This window comes from Mus musculus, chromosome 6 (genome assembly GCF_000001635.26).
Source record: "Mus musculus strain C57BL/6J chromosome 6, GRCm38.p6 C57BL/6J".
Taxonomy (NCBI): Eukaryota; Metazoa; Chordata; class Mammalia; order Rodentia; family Muridae; genus Mus; species Mus musculus.
The window spans coordinates 115,635,527-115,661,213 of NC_000072.6; the positions used below are offsets into that span (position 1 = coordinate 115,635,527).

The 25,687-nt window shown below is 41.6% G+C and overlaps 1 protein-coding gene and 1 pseudogene across 6 annotated transcripts in view; both read right to left on the bottom strand.

Annotated features, from left to right (window-relative positions):
- Raf1 (v-raf-leukemia viral oncogene 1) overlaps nucleotides 1–25,687 on the bottom strand; it is a 58,067-nt gene that overhangs the window by 16,958 nt on the left and 15,422 nt on the right. For 4 of the 6 annotated variants that reach the window (NM_029780.4, NM_001356333.2, NM_001356334.2 and 1 more), the window contains exons 2-3: nucleotides 8,884–9,116; nucleotides 2,073–2,185 (exon numbers count right to left, since the gene is read on the bottom strand). In NM_029780.4, coding sequence (NP_084056.1) covers nucleotides 2,073–2,185; nucleotides 8,884–9,090 — 320 coding nt within the window. In that variant the 5' untranslated portion in view covers nucleotides 9,091–9,116. Of the gene's footprint in view, nucleotides 1–2,072; nucleotides 2,186–8,883; nucleotides 9,117–25,687 lie in introns of those variants that run through there. The other 2 variants (XM_030255099.1, XM_030255098.1) reach the window with 1 other exon arrangement.
- Nucleotides 2,503–3,705, bottom strand: Gm14335 (predicted gene 14335; annotated as a pseudogene).

The following is a 25,687-nucleotide window of genomic DNA, read 5'->3' on the forward strand; positions in this document are numbered from 1 at the left end:
CACCATTCTTTCTGTGCCCAGAAAAAGGAAGACAGGTAACCAAGTGATTTAAGCAAAAGCTGATTCAGATCTGCCCCATTTGCCGAGGATGAATATTTCCGATTAAGAAATGTTAAGAAATGTAACGCACATATGACATCACTCAGATCCCTCTTATCACCTGCCAGGAACCAACAAGCCACTCTTCTGGCTATCCATGAGCAATAATTCATTCTTTAAGATAATTCCCTATTTAAGGTAGGGAAATGGTATCTATCTGTCTAAAGTACTATTGTGTCCTAATGAAGACCAGGAAGGAAACCTCACTCCTGAATAGGTAGGAGAGGACAGAGACCAGTTCCAAATCAGTACAGCTTGAAGAAGAGTGAACCCATCTTAGAATCTCCCTAGTCCTGAAGGAAGTCTATGTATCAGTTTGGGGACAGACACAAAAATCAATCTAGCCAGAAGTGGTGACACATTGATGATCAGCAAACTAGCTAAATAAACAGAAGAACAGACACTCGGAGGGTAAACTCTGAGGAGACACTCTCCTGAGATGTTCTCTCCAGCCAGGGAACTCAACCACAGAGAACAAGCAAGAGGTTAGCAGCAGAAGCACTGCTTCCCAAAGAGGGCAAAGTCAAAGGCTGGGCTGCCATAGTAAATAACAGTACGGATATGGTGCTCTGTGGCTATGGGCCATGATTTCAGTCTTTGAAGACGGGAAAACCATCTCTATCTTGCTACCACGACTGGAAATACAGTGTATTTTCCTGGAAGTAGAAATTCCCTGTCTCTTTCAGCCCTGTGGCTATCAGAGAGCCAAGATTTAATACTCATAGAACTGAATACTTAGCATATTCCAGGCCCGAGGTTCTGTCTCCAGTACTGCAACAACAGCAGCAGCAGCAGCAACAACAACAACGAGATAGATGAGGAAAGCATGAATGAATGAATGAATGAATGAATGAATGAATGGCAAGAATCTCTCTTTAGAACTGCAATAAATGTGTAAATGTAGCAAGACAAAATGAAACATGAAGTGGTGTTCTCCGGGCGCCATCTATCTTGCCTTTGAGACAAGTTCTCTCACTGATCTGGAGCACAGCAATTAGGTAAGCAGGCCAGCAAGCTTCAGGGACCTGCCTGTCTCTGGATGTCTCTGGAGACATCCAGGTGCTGAGGTTCCAAGGGCACAGCCACACACGGGGTGTTATGGCAGTTGGGCAATCAGAGAGTATGGAAGCACTATACTGACTAGTGTATTTCTTCAGGCCCAAGATGAAAAGGGACAAGGGATTGGAGGCAAAGGGTAAGGGAGAGAAAAGAAGAAGAGCGGAGAAGAGGGGAGGAGAGCACAGGCTAATCTTCCAGAGGTCCTGAGTTCAAATCCCAGCAATTACATGGAGGCTTACAACCTTCTGTAATAGGATCTAATGCCCTCTTCTGGAAGTACATGAAGCCATTTATTTTATATGCATAAAATAAATAAATAAATCTTTTAAAATTATGTAAAAAAAAAAAAAAAAAAAAAGAGGAGAGGGAAGAAAGGTTTTTCTGAATGTCTCTAAGTGGTATGTATGTCATGTGTGTAAAGGTCCCCTTGGAGGCCAGAAGGCGGCATACAATCTCCTGGAGCGGGAGCTACCATTAGCTGTGAACCACCTGATGTGAGTGCTGGGAACTGAACTTGAGTTCTCTGAGGAGCAGCAAATGCCATTAATGAGCCATCTCTTTAGCCCCTAGCATTCTTAACCATAAAAAAGAGTGCAGTCATGTTCAGAGTACCCACTCTGCATGGCAAACACCAGGAAAAGTCTTTGCACTCAAAAACAGGCCTTCTAACAATGCTGCCTCCATCCCTGGACAATGCTATTAGCACCTCCCATTTATTATAGCTTTTAAGACAATGTCCAGGCAATAATTTCAAGTTCTCAGAGGCAATTTTTCTGAATTGATACTTTGAAAACAGAGTATATCCACATGCACTAATCCCTAGGAGGCTAATACAAAGCATTGTAATATACCAAGTTATTTGTGGCTAGGAAACGCTTAGAATCCTAAAAGGTGCTGGCTGGCTTTGCTCTTACCCTTTGTGTTCCTGGAGAAGTCTGAACACTGCACAGCACTCTGGCTGCAGGCCTCTCACCTTCAGAGCTTTCATAAGGCAGTCATGTAAGCTCATTCCATTCCGCACATTGACCTGCAAACAAATGATCCCCTTTAGTACCAGTGTAGGCTACAGCACCACTCGCAAAGATAAACACTGAAATACACGCACGACATATAAAATGGTATAGACTTATGACATACTGTTTGCAATAGTGAACACACAGAGAAAAACACCTCAATATCCAGAGTTAAGTATAAGCAGATGCACATAGGCCTGAATCAGCATTGGAACATTATGCATCTCCTGTACTAACTAACTACCCTTAATTAGTTACTAAGGGGACAGTAGTCTACGGCACGTTTACTAGGGAAAATACTTTCATTAGAACAATATAAAGAGTAAGACTATTTTTTTTCAAACTGATAAATGACATTTTATTTTTTGTACATAAAGGTTGATGAAAAACCATCACTAGTTCTAGTAAAACTGAACATTTTAATCAAAAAGCAAAGTATAATTATGAAATACCACTTTCTAAAGTACAGCTTTAAAACATCTAACATGCTTTTTAATTTGTAGTACAATGGATCCAAGTCCAAGAACACAGGTTACATGCATCGTGGTTAGACTACATATTATCATAGTCATCATCATCATCATCATCATCTTCATCTTCATCTTCATCATCATCGTCGTCTTCACGTTTTCATTTCAGTGCATTTGCTGACTCGGCTGTATTTTGTGATACCATATTAGTAGTAATAAGAATGTTTTTGGACCCAATTAACAATGGATTAATAAGAACATTCTGAACTGTTGATGTTGCAGGTATAGAACCTTTTACAGCAGGGGACTGAGACGCAGCCATCTGTACTGTAAACCTCTGTCCTGTGAGGGACATTGGGGTGCCTACTTTAGTTGAAACAGACATGGTTTGTGGAGTCGGTGTACTTAGGGTGGGAGTACTTGGTCTACTAGAAACTGAACCAACACTTAACCTTGGAACTGTTATTCTTCCTGCAGGAGCAGGTGCCTTTTTCTGTAAAGACTTAAGCCTACAGTTTGGGGCAGTTAAGCAATATCTATCAGGTGGCAATCTAGGACCTGAATATGGCTTGATCAGTGGCAAAGGAGTTTGATTTCTTTGTCGTGCAATATCTAACAAGAAATCTCTCGGGGACGGAGAAGTGAAAGACTGGTCAGCACGGCACTGGATTGCCAGTCGTACGTCATCTGCATCAACAGTAGCTTTCTTAGCATGGCTGGAATAGATTTTAGCATCATCTAGAATTGTGGTCACATATCGGAAGGCAAACTCCAGCACCTGATTTATAACTCTTGGCTCATATTCTGTAATCCCCATATCCTTCAGGATTTGTGCCATCATCTGTGCATCTTTCAGCATGCTCTTGGGAGACGCCATCTTGCCAGACTCCATGATATCCGCTAATCAGACTTCTCGAGCTAGATCTCCACGTTAACATACTTCAGGCCTGATCTTGATGCAAGTTCTTTGCCTAGAGTGGTTTTTCCAACCCCTGGTGTACCGGTGAGCAGGATATTCGGAAGCTTCATAGTCCTCCTTCCCCCGCAGCCAAAGCCTCCGCTCAAGAGTAAGACTATTTTAAAGGTGGGGAAACCAGTATATGTTTATGTATGCTGTGTGGGTTAGAAAGACATACACCTTGCTATTAAAATTAGAGGGCAGGTGCTTCCCGCCAAGCCTGACAACTTAAGTTCAATCCCTGAGACAAATATGGTGGAAGCAGACACTAACTCCCAGAAGTTATCTATTCTCTGATCTCCACAAATGCACCATGGAGCACACATGCACGAGTGTATACACACGTATGTATACATACATACACACACACACACACACACACACACACACACACACACACACACACACAAATACGTTTTTAAAATAATTTTAAGTGGTATGGAGGGATACTTAGCACATTTAGTTATCTGGCCTTGCAAGAGTGCACATAAGTGCACAGAAGCATGGACAGAAGGTGAAACACACATGAGATGAGCCCACTTTCAACAAAATGGAGAGATGATCTTCCTAACAAATGTCAAAGCAGTGAGGGTGAGTAGGAAGCGGGGGATCAGAGTTCCTCCACTTTAGTGACAGAAAAAAGAAAAGGGTTTTCTAAGCTTTAAAAGCTCCTCCTTGGGCTGGCGAGGTGGCTCAGTGGTTAAGAGCGCAAACTGCTCTTTCGAAGGTCCCAAGTTCAAATCCCAGCAACTACATGGTGGCTCACAACCATCCGTAATGAGATCTGATGTAAATAAATAAATAAATAAATAAATAAGCAAACTCCTCCTTTGGTGTGGATGAGGCCATCTGATTCTTCAAGTTGATAAACCTTTTTTATCACAGGCATACTAAGGGAAAGAACTGGGGAACTAGACAGGGGCAGAAGTCACCCATACTTGTAAATCATGTTGCCTATTTAAACAATTAACATTATGTAAGTTTCTAATAGCTTCATGGTGGTTTGCATCTATTCCCAACATTTAAGAGTTTCAAACAGATGGCTGCTTTGAGTTTAAGTCCAGTATAGACTACAGAGTTAGACTCTGTCTAAAGAAAAAAGTTCCTTGGACATACCAAACTAGTTCAGACAAACGCTATCTAGGATTTGTATCAAAACAAATGAAAAGGTGTGGGTGGAAACAGACAAAAAGAACTGCTATGATCAGCCAAGGGTAAGCCAGGTGATAAACATACCAGAACTGTTACTGTAAGCTCTTTACTTTCATAGGTATTTACCCTTATAACATCTTACTAGTGTGTAGCAAAACGAGGCAGACATGCCTGCACTAGAGATCTGAGCTATAAAGACATGAGAAAAGAAAGTGCTAAAACAAAGAGTGCTAAACTCACACATTGACAGACTCATGCACCTATACTGCAGAGCATAGCTTTCAAAACTGTAAAGTGATATGTGGTTATTTTAATATTTCCAATAGAAGTCACAACAGATTCTAAGAGCTGAACAGCTCTTAATCTATTCTCTACTCCACTAATGTCCCCAGATGTAGACAGCATGGGAAGCAGCCAAGGGGTTTGTAAAAGAGTCTCCCTAGCCTCCTGTACAACACATCCAAGGAGTCTGCTTCCAAGAACCTGTGTCTATTCCTGACTGCCAGGTGGTTGGTTGTAAGGGCAGCAGTTCTCAACTCTAGTAACTCACTTGTCCAGTAACAATGAGAAGCAGCAGTCAGAGAGACGTGCATGTTTAGAAAACAAAATGTCAAGAAACATTAAAAGACTATTATTCTTCTAAAGACAAGTATCCTTCTAAAATCGTTTCGGTTAAACACATCCTCAGTCTGTCTCTCCTGCCACCAGATTCACACTGTGATTTGGTCAATGGTGTCTCACTGAGCTGTAAGAAGAGAAATCCTGGGAAGCCACTCTAGGATGGGGAGTGCTGGCTGCCTGAGGGTACTGGCTGCCAGAAGACACTTTCCACCACTGGTTTTCCCAGAGAAAGGTGTACATAAATGCATGTGCACTGTAACAGAGGCTATACATGTAATATTCCCTGGAGCAGGAGAGTGTGGGCTGCTTAACTGGGGTGCTTCTAGTTGAACTCCAGGACCCTCTTAACTGTAGAGCCATCTCTGCAGCCTCAATGGCTCTTAGTTTTTAACATCTACAAATGGACCCGAAACAAGTATTAAATCTGGTTCTAAATTGCAGTGTTCAGCACCATGAAGAGTAACTCCATCTATGAAATGCTGAATTATCTGTCATGTGATACACAATCCATTCGAACAGAATCCATTCTCATCTTGAAATAACCCTTTTTACTCTTTTAATATTAAAATGGCTTTGCTTGTACAAAGCAATACTAACAAGTGAAGATTTTCTTTTTTATCCCTGGAGAAATAAGCTAAAAAGATCTGCTGGCTATTCGAAATTACTGCAGGTTGGTGGAGACATGACACATTTGAAAGAATTTTATCCACCAGTTATGAGCTCACAGGCATAACCAGCCATTGTAGCCCTAAAGAAGGATGACGGTATTAGGAGAGTTGGAATAGTTATTGTACTACAGAAGTGCAACAAGGGAGACAGAAAGGGTATCTTCAGTCAAGAAGAACAAAGGCCAGGTTCTCAGGTTCTTACAGGCTTAGGGGAAGTGGGAGGTTCCATATGACCTAGCCAACATGGTCCTGTCTTGGAGGAATGCCCTAGACAACCTACAACTCAAAGTTCTGGATCCAGGGAAGGGAGCACAAGCTAGAAGGTCTATGATCTAATGTTGGCACTTCAGATTTGTTCCTAAAATACCTCATCTGTGAATCTGGACTCCAGAGTGGAAAAGTAAGTGGAGAAATAGTGAAAGGAGAAGCAGCAGCCAGCACAACTAACTGGCACAAATACCGTGTCCCTAATCTTAAGGTAGCTACTCAGCAACCTTCTTCTTTAAAAAATAAATAAAATGAATTAATTAATTAAAAAATTAATTTCTTTTGAATCTCATACTAAGCTGCCTATGAACCCTGAAAGCACTGGGTAGCCCAAACTTCAGATCTAGAGAATTTAATGTCCTCTTCTGGCTTCTATGGATGCTGTGTATACATGGTACACTGACATACACTCAGGTACAAACCACACAAACAAAATAAATAAGGATGAAGGAATCAACTAGAAAAACCAGAGGGGGCCAGGCAGTGGTGGCACACATCTTTAATCTCAGCACTTGGGAGGCGGAGGCAGGCAGATTTCCGAGTTACAGGCCAGCCTGGTCTACAGAGTGAGTTCCAGGACAGCCAGGGCTACACAGAGAAACCCTGTCTCAAAAAAACAGAAAAAGAGAAGAGAAGAGAAGAGAAGAGAAGAGAAGAGAAGAGAAGAGAAGAGAAGAGAAGAGAAGAGAAGAGAAGGAGGAGGAGGAGGAGGAGGAGGAGGAGGAGGAGGAGGAGGAGGAAGAGGAAGAGGAAGAGGAAGAGGAAGAGGAAGAGGAAGAGGAAGAGGAAGAGGAAAGAAAAGAAAAGAAAAGAAAAGAAAAGAAAAGAAAAGAAAAGAAAAGAAAAGAAGAACCAGAGGGGACTGTCAGAAGAAAACCAAGAAAGCTCTGGCTGGCCTCCCAACCTTAGGAACAAACAAATGTCTCATACTGTGCTCCACAAGGATGGACAAGTTTTAAATTTAGGTTAAACAAGACCTGACAAACAAAAACCAATATAACTTCACTTTTCTGTTTCAGTCAAACTGGTTTTTTGCTTTTAAAGTTCAGAACAGTAAAGGGTTTTGAGCAGTGGGTCCTTAGAAAATAATGGGGTTTCCTGTCAGAAAATCCTGTTGACAACATCTGGTTCCAACATGGACCTGTCATTGATTCCATGGAAAAATGCAAAAATATTTTGTGCCCTGAGAAGAGACAAGGCAGGAGTTTCTTCTTAAGCAACCTAAAAATCTATCTTGGGCCTATAAAATAATAAAATATCTTTTCCTAGGAGATGGAGAGACAGCCTAGTAGTTAAAAGCACTGGCTTTTCTTGCAGAGCAGCCACATTTAATTCCCAGCACCACGTAGCAGCTCATAACAGTTTGTAACTCCAGTTCCAGGGAATCCAGTGTCCTCTCCCAGCCTCTATGCGCTCTGAACACACTGGCACACAGACATACATGGCAGGTAGCAAACACCCACTCACATAAAACAAAAACTAAATTTTTTTCAAAATTAAAAATCTAGACTTTTTTCCTAAAGTAAAATAACCCAGAAAATTGTATTTTCCTCATATTTAATGCAATCTCAAAAATTAAGTCAATACTTTGCATTCACAGAAGAATAAATGTCTCTTTCCCCACTTTCTTTAATTAGTTTTAATTAGCTTGGAAACTAAAAGAAGAAGAAAAAAAAACTTCTCCCAAAAAAAAAAAAAAAAAAGGCTAACAAGATGCTCTGGAGGCAAACAGCTGCTGCCACACCTGGACCGTCTGAGCTCAGCACCAGGGACCATGTGGTAATGGAAGAGGAAATCTCCTCATACAAGCTGTGCTCTGGCCTCCATGTCATACTGTAGCAGTACACATATGCAAGCACCACACACACATGAACACACACAAAATTAATAAATACAATTTTAAAAATATTTCAAAAGAAAAAAAAGTATCAGAAATAGCCTCTCCTCCTCACCCAAAAATAAAGATGCAGAAAAAGGCTTTTGTGGGCCACGTTTGAAGGCAGTAGAGAGTGAGCAGAACAGTGATTTCATAAAGTAAATCTGAGCGGCTGACTGTTCTTCTACAGGTCCTGAGTTTGATCTCCAGCACCCATGCTGGCTCCCAACCACCTGTAATAGGATTTGATTCCCTCTTTTGGTATGCATGAAGACAGAACACTTATATATAGAGAGAGAGACATAAAACAAATAGGTCTTTTTTTTTTCTTTTTTCCCCCCATTTCCTTCTCCCTCTTGCTCCGGCCCAGCTCTTTCCACCTCCCCCTCCCCCACATCCAGCCCATAGGTTTTTATTATTTGCTTCTCATTACAGATGGTTGTAAGCCACCATTGTGGTTGGTTGCTGGGATTTGACCTCGTGACCTCTGGAAAAGCAGTCAGTTCTCTTAACCACTGAGCCATCTCAAACCCCAAATAAGTCTTTTTAAAAATAAAAATAAATCTTCACTTGGGGGAGTTAAAAAAAAAAAAACGATTAACAGAGATCCCAAGTGACAAGGAGATTCTCCCATCTATAAACTGGACAGCATAGCACAGTCTCCAAAGGTAAGAGAACTACATTTTCTAGGGTCACATACCACAGTCCTTTGCTTATTCGGCAAGAAAACCCGGATAGTATTGCTTGTCTTAGAAGAATCCGTGAGCTTGCCATCATCTGAGGCCCGGCGCTGATAGCCAAACTGCTGAACAATGGTAGGGGAGATGCAGCTGGAGCCATCAAACACCGCATCTTTGAGTCCAAAGCCATTGCTGATCGTCTTCCAAGCTCCCTGTATGTGCTCCATTGATGCAGTTTAAACAATACTTATACCTGAAAGACAAATAATTATAATTCTAGAAGAAAAGTACTTAACCCAAGAACACAATATAGAAAGTTGTGAAAACAGTGGTTTATGGCTTTTTTTGTAATCTGTGAGCAAGTTAGTCAGGAAAGAAATATAGTGATTTATTTCTTCCTTCTACTCTTTGTAAGAAATCATCCTAGCTGCTGCCCCCAAACTCCCAGATTCCATATCTACTTACAAAGTCTGAGTTTTCCATTGTAATATTCAGGGTTTAGTTTGAGTGCAGAACCAAAGCAGCAGACTGGCCATCTAACCAGCTTAATCTGATGTGTTAACTATGGAACACATATGTGTTAACTATGGAACGCGCCTCAGGTATAAGACTAACGCCCAGACACTTGCAAGTCAGCAAGGAGACAAAGTAATGGCTCTCCTCCTTTAGAAAACTGTGAGAATCTCCCTTTGAGCCTTATGTCAGACACTTCTTTTGTCTTATCCAGCAGGAGCTAGAACTCACCAGGAGCCTCTATTATGGGGTGGGATACAGAGCATATGTGCGTGCATACATAGCACATACGCAAATTTATGTATATACATGCCTCATTCCTATTATCCACCTTAATACGTACAGTTAGATACTAAGTAGAAGTGATATCCCATCTAAAGCACAGAAAATTCTTACAACATACTTCTGAGTGTACAGGCTAAGATACACACATGAGGAGCTCTGACTCTACAGCTCTTACTGTCTCACATACAGTCCTGACACACAAATCACTTAGTCAGGGATAAAATGTCCTAGAATTAAAGAAAATGTAACCTATACTCCATTTTCAACCAGAACTTTCTACCTGACTCCCCACTATGTGCTGACTCTCAGCCCAGGAAATGAATTAAGGATTGACTGCAACCATACTCCTGTGCCACACCTGTAGGTCCACAGCCATAGACTCAACCAATTGTAAATCAAAAAGTGTATGTGTGTGTGTGTGTGAGAGAGAGAGAGAGAGAGAGAGAGAGAGAGAGAGAGAGAGAGAGATTAACAAGCCTGAGTTCTCTGGGTGAAGTGGACTTAAACATCAGAGACATATGCAGAGCCCATGTAAATACTATGTCCTCTATATGAGGGGCCTGAGCAAATGCAGACTGTGTTATAGGGGTGCAGGAACAAAGCCCAGCACACATAATGGAACATCTGTAACCTTAAAGTCAGGAAAGCAGAGTCGGTTTGGAAAGTTAATCAAGATCACTATGTGGTATTTTAAATCTCGGTCAACTTTCTGGAGAAGAATCAGAATGTACTACCTACTAAAAATCTGACATCGTAGGGGCTGTTTTTTATCACCAAAACAATCTTTAAACAGCAGCTCATCATGTCACCCTCTTGCTGAAAACTCAGAATAAAATCTAAACTCCTTAATCAAGCCCCTAAGACTGCTTTCAGAACATACCCATCATACCAGTAATGATGGACACACTTTTAATCCTAACACTTGGAAGGCAGAGACAGGTATGTGAGGCCATCCTGGTCTAAATACTCAGTTCCCAGACAGCCAGGGCTACATAGTGAAACCTTGTCTTAAAAAGAAAACAGACAGCCAGGCGGTAGTGGCGCACTCGGAAGGCAGAGGCAGGTGGATTTCTGAATTCGAGGCCAGCCTGGTCTACAGAGTGAGTTCCAGGACAGCCAGGGCTATACAGAGAAACCCTGTCTCAAAAACAAAAACAAAAACAAAAAAGAAAAGAAAGAAAAGAAAACAGACAAACCCACCAGAACAGGCCAATTTTCATACCTCAGAATTTCTTATTCCCTTCACCCAAAAGGATGAAAACCCCAAAAACAATCAAATAGCCTTTTCACTATCTGTCTCAACCAAGACAGCCTTTTAAAGAGTCCTTACCTGACACTCCAGCCAAAACTGTCTATTCCCCTTCCCCCCAGCAAACAAACTTGATTAATTCTCAGTGCGACATTTATTATTTACCAAAACTGTTTATAAATGTTTGCTCTGTGAGCAGAACTCACTGGTATATTCTTAATACTTGGACCAGTACCTGCAACAAAGGCACCTAACCCAGAGCTTTGTGTAATCCTATTGAGTTTTCAGGCATTCCATTGGTGGCACACTAAAACTTTTGTTTTGTTTTGTTTTTCGAGACAGGCTTTCTTTTCTCTGTGTAGCCCTGGCTGTCCTGGAACTTACTCTGTAGACCAGGCTGGCCTCAAACTCAGAAATCCGCCTGCCTCTGCCTCCCAAGTGCTGGGATTAAAGGCATGCCCCACCACACCCGGCTGCTAAATTTTTATTCTTTTCACAGTAACTATTAGTTATTGGATGACCTTATTTATCATTGTGGTTTGATTTTACAGTGGCAGAAGTCTACTCACCAATCATGATAACTATAATTCCTATGATTATTTTGAATCAACCAAAGTTAGCTATCAACTGAAATTTTAAAAAAACTAGTCAAAATCAAGCATTAATCCCAACACAAGGAGGCAGCGGCAGGCAGATCTCTGTAAGTAAGCCAGTCTGATCTACATAGAAGTTCCAGGACAGTCAGGCTCTGTACAGAGACCCTGACTCAAAAAAGCAGAAGAAAAAAGGAAGAAGAAAAGAGGAGGAGAAGAGACAGGAGGAGGAACAGAAGCAAGAAAAGGAAAGGAAAAACTGAACAGCAGTGGTTCTAAGTCTATAACACTAAATATTAAAATGTACTAAGAAAATGCTATAAGATACAACATAAAATTATAGTCACAAGCAGGTTCCATTTAAAACAGAACTATTGGGTGGACTGAGATGGCTCAGCAGTTGGAAGTCAGGGTAAGCACTGCCCTTGGAGAGAACCCCACGCCATGAAGTACATAGTAGTCTGCTGATGTCTGCGGCAGGGATTATTACATCAATACAATTGTATATAGCTTTTCCCTTTTTCAGTCATTGCTGGAGTTTAATTCTTTGTAACTTCTGACCAAAGCAGAACCACAGACTGCACCTTCTCAAACTCAAGAACATTTTATCTTTTCCTTTTTCCAAAGAGCAGAGACAAAAGCCTAGCATTAGAAATACACCCACCCTAAAAGACGATGACGTTCAGAGTATACACGGACGCTATAGAAGTCAGCAGATGGTACAGTAGTTCAGGTTTACAGTAAAAAAAAAAAAAAAGAAAGAAAAATGATGCCATGTACTCTGAATATGTGCAGTGGGGAAAGACTGTGGTACACTGCCATGTGAGCACTCACCCCAGAAAAGTGATTAGCACAGGCTAAAGTCGAACAAAGGGGGGTGGGGGGGTGGCGCGGCTGAAACAGAAAGACAAACACCTAGGGAATAGACAAATGAGATGTTGAAAAGAGTAATCTCATATACAATTCTCACTAAAACTGGGTGAATAAAAATTTATACTGTCTTTTCTTACATTTTAAAATTAGATTTTGGATGATTTTTATGTTAAGAAAGGCCTTTCAGTTTGTTTAAATGACTAGTCAATAGGCATCTACTTTTTGTCATCCCGTTCTGGGGGGCAGGCGGTGTGCCACTGCTTCATCTCTCAGAAGTACCAAACACTTTTCAAATTTACAGAGGATAAAGACACAGACAGACAAAAGAAGCCAACACTACCGGGTGTAACTTTCTTTCTTTCCTTCTACCCACACAGCACACTTCCAGGTAGGAAAGCACTCTACCACCAAGCCACATCCCCAGTCCTGTAACATGCCTAAGAATCGCATGATTCTTTCTAGTATTTAATCATAAACTTATGTTTATATATATGCCTTTGAAAAACAGAACTGGAGAGGTGACTCAGCAAAGAAAGAGACAGACAGACAGAGAGAGAGACAGACAGACAGACAGAAAGGAAGAAAGAAAGAGACAGACCACAGCAGGCCAGGTAGTACAGGTACAAGTCTGTATATGCCCAGCACTCCCAACAGAGCAGGAAGATGTAGAGTTCAAGGCCAGCCTGATATACAAAGCAAGACTCAAAACAAACCAAAAGACCCAGGCCATCAGCTGGGCGGAGGCACACAGAGCTCTGATTATAGACCAACATGGACTGTAAAGACAGACCAGATGCTACTTCAACAGGCCCAACACTTGAGCCTAAACTAACTCAACATCTGACTGCAAAAACCGGCAGCCTCCTCCCCAGCTCAGCAACCAGACTCAAAGAACATGCTGAGCTTCCCCATCATACCACAATGTTCAGTAAAGCTCACCTGTGCTCTAAGACCACAGTCAGTTCTTAATCTTGTCCTGTTAACAAAAGAGATTAGCAGAGAACTTCCAATATAAAATAAAGGACCAGAGACCAAAGCACATGGATGGGGACCTGAACTCTATCAGATTAAGAATGCATCACACTTATTTTATAATGACAAGAAAACAAGACTTCAGAAGTTTTCGCCAAAGGATCAGGAATCAGAATGGCTTCAAGTCTCAACATTGGAAGAAATGTCAGTACAATATGAAAGAAAACTCTAAGGAAGGGTAAAAGAGAGAGCTTTTTAACATTCATGATTCATGAGCTTGGCTGTCCATGTCGCTTTCTGAAGGGCCTCATTATTCACATAAGTCAAGAGAGAAAAGAACTTAAGACACAGGAAGCAATGGGACACTGAATATAGGAAAGAAGCAAAGGAAATTGCCAGCAGGCCAGAAGAGGCATACATGTGCCAGACATAGGAACCCCTAATGACCTGAGTCTAGAAACATCAAACTCCCACTAGCAATGTTTACATACACAAATGTTTTTCTTTTCTTTTCTTCTAAGGAAAAGAAGAAACAGCAGATAACCCACAATTAAGTTCCCATGCACCTATGGTCCTGCTGACAGGACACAGCACAGCACAGCTCACCTCAAAGGAATGAGAGAGAATTTATTCTAAGCCAAAAATGAGTGGCAGCAGCCTAGGAACGAGGACTTATGTGGCCTCAAATGACAAGCCTCATCATAGAAGTGGCTACAAGGGAAAGAAGTCATATGTCAACGTACTAACTGAGTTCACCAGCAGGAACAGAGCAAGAGGATGCAAGGGGAGCGGGGCGTTCTACTCCAGGCTCCAGATCCACCCAAGCCACAGTGAGACTGGGGATGGGTGGAACCTAAAGGTCTGTTCAGAGGACAGTTCAGAGGTTTTGCTTGATATCCAAGTGTTTGACCAAATAGATGCTTGGACAATGAATGACTATTAAGAGGACTAAAGGTAGCCCAAGATAATTCACTCAGAACATTCTAACTCTCCACAATTAAAGAAGTTCTAATTCAGTCTTCTAGAAACCTTCTACACAGATATGCTTTTTGTTTTACTTTTGTTTTCTGGGAACTTAGCCCCGTAAGCTTATTATCTTCCCCATGGAGGAAGCAGTAAGGCTTGTGCTGGGTTCTGAGAACTTCCTGGTGGCTGAACATGACTGACATAATCCAACAGGGCAGCACTTCACAAAACACAGGACACATCCCTCCTGGATGACTTTAAGGAATATGGGGCAAGGCACTGACTACAACCAATGACCCTAACAGGGGTTTGAGGGGGAGAAAGCCTCAGCTGGTGCTAGAAGGGCTTTGTTTGCATTTCTCTAATACTTCCTAATTTCTATCTAGCTCAAAGCCCTGGAGAAACCAGATAGTTAACTAAAGTAACACTGCTGACTTCCTTTTACCAAAATAGTATAGAAAGTATAATATTATATGCAACTCTCCTAGGAGCTCTGCTTAATCTCCACATTCTTACAAGTTCTTATATAACACTGCTGTTCCTTGATTTGAGGTAAAATAATAAATATAAATAGTGAACCAGAGCCAACGAAGTGGCTCTCTTGGGTAAAAGCACTTGTCATTCAAGCCTGAGTTCAATATCCAGAAGCCATAGTGCAAAGTGACACATGACTCTTATTAAGTTGTCCTCTGTTCTCCACATTTGAACCATAGCAAGCACATATGCAGTCACATGCCATAAACACACAATAATCATAAATAAATAAAAATGTAAAAGGTAGGGAGGGCCAGAGAGATGCTGGGCGTGTAGACGGCTTGACATCAACCCTGTCCTGAGTTTGATCACCTCTACTCACACGGTGGACGATAAGAACCAGCATCAAGCTGCCCTCTGATCTCCACATGTGCCCCATGGCACAAACACACACTCACACTCATGCATGCACAAAATGAAGGAATACATGTTGGGTGCAATGCAGTACATTTTAAGTACAGCAGCTCACTGCTCTTCTGTTAGGTGAGAAAGGCAAAGGCCTTTAGTGGAACACTATGCTAGCAGAAAAGATGTCCTTTACATAATATGACCTTGTACTTAACAGTTCCTAGAGCCCAGGGAGGCTAAAAGATGGCACTGGAGCCCCTGGAACTGGAGTTACTGATAATTGAGTTGTGAGCTGCCACAAGAGGACTGGGACCACACCCCAGTCCTTTGCAAGACCAGCCAGTACACTTAACCTCTCAACCTCTGAGCCAGAACTCCAGCCCCACCCCAGGCTTTTAAACAAACCTAATCACCATAAAATTCTAGACCTGACCTAAAGTCTGTCAGTTCACTTCCACTCTCCTGTACCTCCAGCAGTCTCTTGCTAAACAAAGCCTGTCCTCTGTCATCTCTCCTGCCTCAAAGCAAACATCAAGGGTCATTTCAAAAGCTGCGTGGCTTCCCCTGCCCACCCTGTTTTCCTAGACAGGGGACCTCATTGTAGCCCAGCCTAGCCTCTCTAGCCTCCACCTCCTAAGTTCAGGGATCACACAAGTGTACCAGCACAGCTGACTGTTCACAAGCAGTCTACAGAGTTCTCTTTCAGCAAAGTGAGATGCACAACCTACACTTCCCTTTAAAGGAACACTTATGTTCATTTAACAGCCATCTCCCTCACACTCTAGCCCCAACCTTGAAAAATTACAGCAGAATCAAAGCTGGAACTTGATCTTAAATGGAGACACTGGGCATGGGGTTCTTAAAACTGAAAACAGAAAAAAAAATTTTTTAATTAAATTAAATTAAAAAAACTGAAAACAGACAAACTCATGAGCATGTTGGGCCATGCGTATCAATACACAGGTCACTGTTAAAGGGGCAATAATCTCCACATTCATCTAGGGGTTTCAATCAATCCCTATTTATGGTTTCAATCCTGTGATAAAATATCATGACCAAAAAAAACTTGGGGAGAAAAGGGTTTATTTCATTTTACAGCTGTATTCCATCATCCAGAGAAGTCAAGGTAGGAACTTGAGACAGAAACCTGAGGCAGGAACAAAAAAAGCTGAGGCCATAAAAAGAGTGCTATTTGCTGGCTTGCTCCTCCTGGCTTGCTTTCTTATACTCCCAGGACCACCCACAGTGGACTGGGCTCCCCCATAATCAGTTACTGATTAAGAAAATGACCCACAGGTAGACCAATGTTATGGAAGCATTTTTCAACTGTGGCCCCCTCTTCTCAAATTATTCTAGCTTGTGTCAAGGTGACAAAAAATTTTTTTAATTTTTTTTAAAAATCAAACATTTTTGTAGAAGATGACAAGCTGATCCTAAAACTCATATGGAAACACAAATGACACAGAGAAGCCAAAACAGTCTCAACTTTTGGTTCGGGTTTTTTGTCATTGTTGTTTTGACTCAGGATCTAGACTATAGACTAGACTGGAATTTTTAGATTAACACAAGCTAACCTTGAACCACCTGTAACTCCAGAGGAACCCAGAATCCTCTTCTGGCCTGAGAGCATTTGTATTCATGTGGTACACAGAAACACACACACATACTCATAGAATAATAAATCTTTAAAAGTGGTTAACTTTTAAAAAGTTATTTTATTTATCTTTAATTTATATGTGTATATATATATATATCCTTATTATATATATAATTAAAGATAAATATCACATATGTGATATATATAAATATATATATGGGTGATATAGATATAGATATATGTATTGGTGTTTTGTCTGAATGTATGTCTGTGCATCATGTACATGCCTGGTGCCTATAGAGGCCAGAAGAGGACATCAAATCTCCTGGAACTGGAGTTACAGGTGGCTATATGTCAGCCAGTGTGAGTACTGGGAACCAAACCCAGGTCCTCTAGAAGAGCAGCCAACGTTCTTAATTGCTGAGCCCTCTCTACAGCCATAACCTCTTTTTTTAAGACAAGGTCTCGCTATGTAACCCTGGCTGGCCTGTAACTTGCAATGTAGGAGACCAGGCGGGCTGCCTGCCTCCACCTGCCAAGTGCTGGGTGGGAGTAAGGATATGCACCAGTATACCCAGGAAACTTTATTGTACATATATTTTGCCATTTCTTTAGTTACAGTTAACTGAATTTATTATGTCATTTAAAAAAAAAGCATGCTGATCATTAAAAGTGGAACATTACTAAAATTACTAAATCTGAAGTTCCTAGGACAGCTACCTAACCCTCAGTATCTTTCTTAGTGGTTTCTTCCTTGTGACAGCAAGAATGGGTAACACTGCATCAAGTCCTACTCCCAGCATGAAGTCTCAAGATCTGGAGACATCAATTTACAAATTAAAAAAAAAATCCTATCTTCAATGTACAACATAAAGCCTAATAAAATTATCCTTTTGCCTTCCAAAAGTCTGTCCAGAACAATTTTTTTATCAACTAAAATTATAGGACTTCCAAGTAATTTTAAAAACTGTTATCATTTTTGTGTATGGAGGGCAGGATATTTGCATGTGAATACAGGTGTCTATGGAGGCCAGAGCTGTAGATGCCCTGGAGCTGGAGTTACAAGTGGTTGGGAGTCAACTACTGTGGGTGCTGGGAACTGAACCAGATGCTCTGCAAGAACAAGCAGCCTTCTGAAGTGCTGAGCCACGGCTCCAGCCCAAGTGGTGTTACTAACCTTAAAACATCAGATTCCCTATCAGCATTATTCCAAATAGCCAAGGGGGGCAGGGACCCAAAGTCCATTAAGTGACAAGGAGACATTATCTAAACAAAAGATTAGTAGTACTTGATTATAAAAAGTAATGAGGAGTTGGAAGGTAGGATCAAAATATACACACATGCATGATACTGCCAAAGATTAAATAAAAGTATTTTTTTTAAAAGAAACAAACAAAAAAAAGGAATTAAATTCTAGTAGAGAAGTCCCTCATGCTGCAGGTGTATATTTCAGACCTCAGTAAGGCCAGGGCCCATAGCTAGTACTTAATAAGTTCTAGTCAAACTCCCCAATGCCCAGCTTGTCATGCAGGATGGCCACAACTGTGAGGCACAACAGCAAAGCTGGAACAAATCTCTTATTCCTTCGCAGCACAGATGTCTACAGTTTGCACACTTCTTTTCTTAGGTTTCTTATTGCTTCTCTTCAGTTTATCCTCTTGCAAAATGAGCCATTATCAAGTAAAAAAAAAAAAAAAAAAAACGGGGGGGGGGGGCAGGGGTTAGTGTGAGTACCAGTCTGCAATACCACACAGAGGATCTGATAGCAAGACAGCAACTATGTGACTGGAGGGAAGCATATAGATCTACACAAGCATGCTGAACCAGAAGATGACTCGTGTCCCAGGCAGGACAGAAAAGATGATGTAAGATTTCCTCATGCTACCCCAAATGGCACACAATTTAAAACTCAAGAATTGTTCATTTCTAACTGTCCAGCTAATATTTTAAGAACTCATCTAACACAGGTATGTTCTTAATAATAGGAAAATACTGGGAAAAGCAGAACTGAGGACAAGAGTGTCAGTCCATTTTCAGTTGTTCCAACAGAACATGAGACAGCATTTGTACAGTTATTTTGGCTCATGGTCTGGAGGCTAGAAAGGCAACAGTATGTCACAGTGTCTGCTTGACTTCTGCTCAGGGCCTCTGCTGCAGCTCAAAGCCAAAGGCAGAAGGGAAGCAGTATATGCCAGAGACAAAGCTCTGGACCTTCATGCTTTCAGCAGTCACTCTTGAGGAGCTGGAGAGAGGGCTCAAGCCTCAGGGTGCTCTTCTAGAGGACCTGGGTTCAGTCGTTAGCACCCAATGGCAGTGAGCAACCATCTGTATCTCTAGTTCTAGGGGATCTGGTGCCTTCTTCTGGCTCCCATGGGCACCAGGCAAGTACATGGTGCACAGACACACATACAGGCAAAACACACATATAAATAAAAAATAAAAAATAAATAGTAATTTTTAAAAGTCTCTCATGGCAATGAACCCAGACCAGCAAAAGATGACTCCTATTCAACAATTACCTTTCAGCTTGAGTTTTGGTTGTCCAGAGCACAGTGAGGGAGACAGCACCGCACATGTGAAAACACAGCAATGTTAGACATTGGGCCAAGGCAAAGTCCAAATACTGACTCTATTCATACAAAAGTCTCAAATTGGCAAATTCATATAAATAATATGATAATGTGCCCATAGTCCCTGCTTCTCAGAAAGCTAAGGACAGACGACTACCTGGAAGCTATAAGTGTGAGGCCAGCTAGATACAGCAAGATAAAGATAAGAGAAAGAAAGAGAACTATAAGGAAAGAAGGAGCTGGGAGGTGGTGGCACACGCCTTTAATCCCAGCACTTTGGAGGCAGAGGCAGGCAGATTTCTGAGTTTGAGTCCAGCCTGGTATACAGAGTAAGTTCCAGGACAGCCAGGGCTATACAGAGAAACCGTGTCTCGAAAAAAACAACAACAACAAAAAAGTATAAGGAATGGGGGAACAGAAACAAAGAACAAGTAAAAGGCAGATTAGTGGTTCCCTAATAAGTTTTATTTTGGGGGTGATAAAAACATTTTACAATTCACTAAGTGAGAGCTGGAACAATGGCTAAGGGTTAAGATCCCTTCTCATCGGGAAGAATCAAGGTCAGTTCCAGCCTTTGCCAGACAGCTCACAACTGCCAGTTCCAGATCTTATTCCATCTTCTGGACTCGGAAAACAACTGTACACAACAGAAACACACACACACACTTTTAAATTTTAAAATTTTAAATTTTAAAAAGTACTTTTAAAATTTCTGTTAAAGTGAAAGTATATTAAAGTCTATGTATTACAAACTATGCACAATGGTACATACCTCTAATCCCAGCTAACAGTGGAAGCAAGACAATCAGAAGTTCAATGTTATACTAAGACTACACAGTAAATTCAAGCCAGCCTCAGACACACAAAACTCTGTCTCAATAAGTAAAGGAATCCTATGTATCAATAATCTTAAATGAGTATTACAAGGAGCTATGGCTTGAATCTGAACACTCAGAAGACCCTTGAAGAGTGTAATATTCTAAAACACAAGGAGGGGACAGGCATCATTGGAGGGCTGAGAAAAGGTTCAGTGGATAGTGTTTTAACACATGTATGAGAACCTGAGTTAGAATTCCCAGCACCCATATTAAGGCCAGACAGGTGTGGCAGCACATCTGTAATCTGAGCACTCGGGATAGAGCAAAGGGATCCCAGGAGAACAAGCTGACTAGCTAGATTGGCCAAATATGCCAGCTCCAGGTTGAGTTAGAAACTCTTGCTTCAATATATAAGGTGAAGAATGATCAAGGAGGACTTGATATCACACTTAATACCCACAAACCTGTGCATGCACCTGAACATGCCATGCAAACATGCCAAGTGAACACATGTCACACACACATGCAGCCCCCTCTTCCCATTTCCCTGATAAAATCACTGTACTCCACTATTCCCTTCTCTATTGCTTTCCCAATCCCAGAATTTTTTATCTTTATTTTCATGGTTCCCAGTGACAGTTGTTTGCAGTTCAGCAAGAAAACAGTGGTGAATTATTGTAGTGCATGCATGCGTCTGCGTGTGAAAATTTTGCATCTGGGCTGATGCTACTCCCTCCAAGAATCAAAGACCATCAAACAAAAACCCCCAAGGCAGGTGTGAGAAGCCATCTTTTGAGTTGTTGGTCAAGGCTGTCCAATAGACTCCCAAGATATTAGAAGCTACTGCCCTTGGCTACACACTCCTACCCCAGGGGTGAAAATTAAGTTGCTACTGCTGAAGACATTATGCATGATACAGGGCCCAAAGACCTCTGAGCTGAAACTGACCTAAATGCTTCCTACCTGAGGCATGGTACCAGAAGGCACCATGCAAGCTTTCAAAGGTGGGAAGCAACCAGCAGTCCTGCCCAGCTATGACACCTATGAACCACAACAATGACAAGAATGGCATCGGATGCCCTGGAACTGGAGTTACAAGCAGTTTAGAGCTGTGATGTGGATGCTGGGAAATGAATCCAGGTCCTCTAAAAGCATAGCAAGTGCTCTCAACCCCTGAGCCATCACTCTTAGCTCCCTATTTCTTTTCATGTCACCCATCTACCCTCTGTATTTAAGGGTGTTAAACTTATAACAGGCCTCTAAGATCTATTTCCTGAATAACAAATGTGGCCATCTGGGCAATTCAGCAATCATCAGATCCACTATTCATTGATGTGCCATCCGTGTAATGAAGTTATGCTCAGACCTGGAACTCTAACAACTATGAAGAAACTACAGAACCAGCAGAGTAAACTGTTGACTGGCAGTTAACTCGAGTCCAGTTTATCAAACAAGCTGCAAACAGAAGCTACTGTTAACAGCTAATACTGCAATAAGACAGAATTACAGTTAGTTTAAGGATCTTAACTGGCTTTATTACTTTTGTTAATTCAATTGGACAAAATAATAGGTTTCATGGTGGTATTTTCATGTATCCATATAATCTACTTCAATGCAGAGGATTACAAGTAACTTTCATTTTGGTTTGTTATAGGTTGTAATTTCAGTTTTAGGGTTTTTGTTTTGTTTGAGAAAGAGTCTATGTACCCTTGCCTGGTCTTGAATTCAATGTAGTCCAGACTGGCCCTGACCTTTGAGCAATCACTCAGCCTCCCAAGTGCTGGGATTACAAGTATGTGCCAACTCCAAGTGGCACTGCAGCTAAGACCCAGTGTTTTAGTTATTGTTCTATTTCTATAATGAGATACCATGACCAAGGATACTTATAAAAAGAAAGCACTTAATTGGGGACTTGCTTTCAGCTTCAAAGGGTCAGTTGATAACCACCATGAAAGAATGGTGGCAGGCAGGCAGGCATGGCTCTGGAGAAGTGGCTAAGAGCTTACTTATTAACATCCTGGTCCACAGGCAGTAGACAGGGAGAGTATGGGCCTGCTGTCCTGCTTTAAACCCTAAAAGCCCACCCCCCATGACATACCTCCTCTACAAGGGCATACCTCTTAATCCTTCTGGAGTTTTGGGTTGTTACTGCATTACTTGGGCTTTTGGGGTTTTGTTTTTAAAGATGGTTTCTTTGTGTATCCCTAGATGTCCTGGAACTAGCTCTGTAGACCAGGCTAGACTAGAACTCACATATATCACTGGCCTCTGCCACCCGGGTGCTAGGATTAAAGGCAAGTGCCACCACTGCCCAGCTAATTCTTCTTAAACAGTCCACCTAGTTCCTAGTCCAATTAGGAACCAAAAATTCTAATATATAAGCCTATGGGTCATTCAAACTACCACACCCAGTAATTAAAAGGCTTTTAAACTATAGTTCTAAAATTTGGTAACATCTCACTCTACAAGACAGGACACATGTTTTAATCAGCTAAGCAAAGATTAGTTTTAAAGATATTAAAAGGTAATATAAGAAGAAATCTAGGGGCTCCACCACATGATTTAGTATCTGAGTCTTCTTAGCACCCGTGTGCTTTCTGCATGCACCTTTAATCCAGGAGATGTCTGAGGCTAGCTGACCAGCCAATCTAACCTTGCAAGCTCCAGTTCAATGAGAGGCCTGTCTAAAAGAATAAAGTGAGACTGGCAACACAGCTAAGTAAAAGCACACGCCACCAAACCTAATGACCTGAGTTCCATCTCTGGATCCCATGTGGCCCAAGAACTGTTATAAGTTGACTAAGGTGGAACTGGGTGTGTTGGACCATATCTTCAATGGCAACACTCAGAAGGCAGAGGCAAAAAGGGTCTCTTTGAGACCAGGGATACACAGTGAGACCTTGTCTCAAAAATCAAAAAATAAAAAGTAGAAAGCAACTGAGAACAACATACAATCCCACGCCATCACTTACATGCGCACACATACACAGAAAAATGAAACCTAAAGAAGGAAGAAACAAAAAAGTGGACAGCTGTCTTAAGTTTATTTTCCTTATAAGATCAGTAATACAGACAAGCACTTGGGAGGCAGAGACAAGCAAATCTGTGAATTCAAGTAGCCTGCTCCACATACTGAGTTCCAAGACAGACAGGACTAGAGGGAGGGAGAGAGGGAGGGAGGGAGGGAGGGAAATAATTAATACAGGGAGTCTTCCTTTTGCTGGCTTAGATAAACTGTCCTCTCTGACTGGCTGATATCTTTGTCTTTTAACTGGCCCATTAAGGAGTTCAGCTGATTAGCAGCATCTGGCACAAGCTATCTTCTGTGGTCTTGTGCAAGAAGGCAGTCCAAAACAATGGTCTTCTGTGAATTTTATTAACCAGTACCCAACTGAAAGACTGGAGAGATGGTTCAGTTGATAAAGCACTTGTCACTCAAGCATCAGGACATCAGTCTGGATTTTCAGCACCAGTAAAAGATTGGGTGTAGCATTTATCTACAATCCTACCACTAAAGAGACAGCAACATACAGATCCCTGAAACTCACATAGCCAAATCAAGGTTGGGTGTAGCATTTATCTACAATCCTACCACTAAAGAGACAGCAACATACAGATCCCTGAAACTCACATAGCCAAATCAATGCGGCTCTAAGATCAGCAAAAGACTTGGTCTCAAAAAATAAGGTGACTAGTAGCTGAGCAAGACACCGGACAGCAATCTCTGGTGAAAACGTTCACCATACATACAGTGTACACACATACACACACACAAAAACACACACCATCCAACTGAAGCCATTAGGAAGCTCTACTGTGCAAAAGAATTCCAAAGTCTGATTTTCTACAAATGCTTGACACATCCCTTCATAGGTTCTCAAATTACAAATAAAACCAAGCACCTGAATTCAATCCCCAGCACTGCTCTACTATTAAAAAGAGAGAGAGAGAAGGAAGGGAGGGAGGGAGGGAGGGAGGGAGGGAGGGAGGGAGGGAAGAAGGTTTTACTTGTCAAAAAACAGTTGGCTACCTTGGTGGTGGTAGCACACACCTTTAATCCCAGTACTCCAGTACCTCCCAACAGAGACAGGCAGATCTGTGAATATGAGGCCAACCTGGTCTACAGAGAGAGTTCTAGGACAGCCAGTGCTGCACAGAGAAATGCTATCTCAAAAGTCAAAAAAATAAAAAATAAAAATAGATAAATAAAAATAAATCAGTTGGCAACAAGAAATTTCAAATTCAAGCATTGGTCCTCTGTATGTTAGGCAAATACTCTATCACTGAGCTACACCCTTCCAAAAAATCTGCAAGAGAAACAATGTTCATTTAATCACAGAGAACTCCACCCACTTCATTTCCTAGCACCCATGGTGGGAGGCTCATGATCACCTATAACTTCAGTTCCTGAGAGACTTGATGCCTCTGGCTTCTGTGGACATCAGCACTCAGTTACACACACAGAGAGACATATACACACAGATAGGGTAATCGAATGAATTCAAGAAAGCAAATTTATTTCTGAGTATAACTCCTAGTAAATTCTAAGAAGAGCTCTCCAAAGGATACCAGTATAATTTATTCTGACATCCAAAACCCAGGAAAATACCAGGTTTTGAAAAATAAGAGTTGTGATGGCTATTAATGTGACTAGGTGGAGAAGCACCTGGAAGGAGTGTTTCACAAAAAGGACCGAGCACAGGAAGAGGGCCCCTACTGGGTGTAGTCCACATGGTTCCTATACATACGCTGGGAGACACGGGTAGAATACCAGGGAAAGGACAAGAGCACCTCAGCCCCTCCCCCTCCTTCTCCCTCTCGCCTTTCTCCTGCCTAGCCATCACCATGTGAGCTGTTTTGTTCAAGCATGCCTTCCCTGTTATGATGATTTAAATTGAACCAAAATAAGTAATTCCTCCTGCAGACTGCTTACATCAGGGATTTTTCACACTGATACTAAGGCTAAAACATAGAAACATTCAGATCAACTTTTTTCATGAATTTATTTTATCTATTATCATTGGGGTGAGGGGATTGCATATCTGTATAAATCATAGGATAGCTTTCAGAAATATGTTCTACCTACATGGGTTCTACATGGGTGTGGCTTCTGAACCCCCTCCCCACCCACACTCCCCTTTTCTTTTTTGACAGATTATCACTATGTATCTAAGATCAATTGTGAGGTTCCAGTGACAGGCAGTTTGCCCACTGAGCCATCTGGTCAGCCTAATGATAACATTCATTCTGCTCTATAATGAGTTTCTGTGAATTTCTGCACCTAGAGGCATCTCTAAAGCAGAGTAAATAGGGATGGGGTGTGGCTCAATGGTAGACCATGTGTTAAGCATGCCCTCAGCTCAATCCATAGCATTAGAAAAATGAGTAAGGAGCTGGAGAGAGAGTTCAGAGGTTAGGTACTTCCTGCTGTTGAAGAGGACCTAGGCTTGGTTCCCAGCACCTAAATGGCAACTCAGAACCACCTGTAATTCCGGTGCCAGGGGAT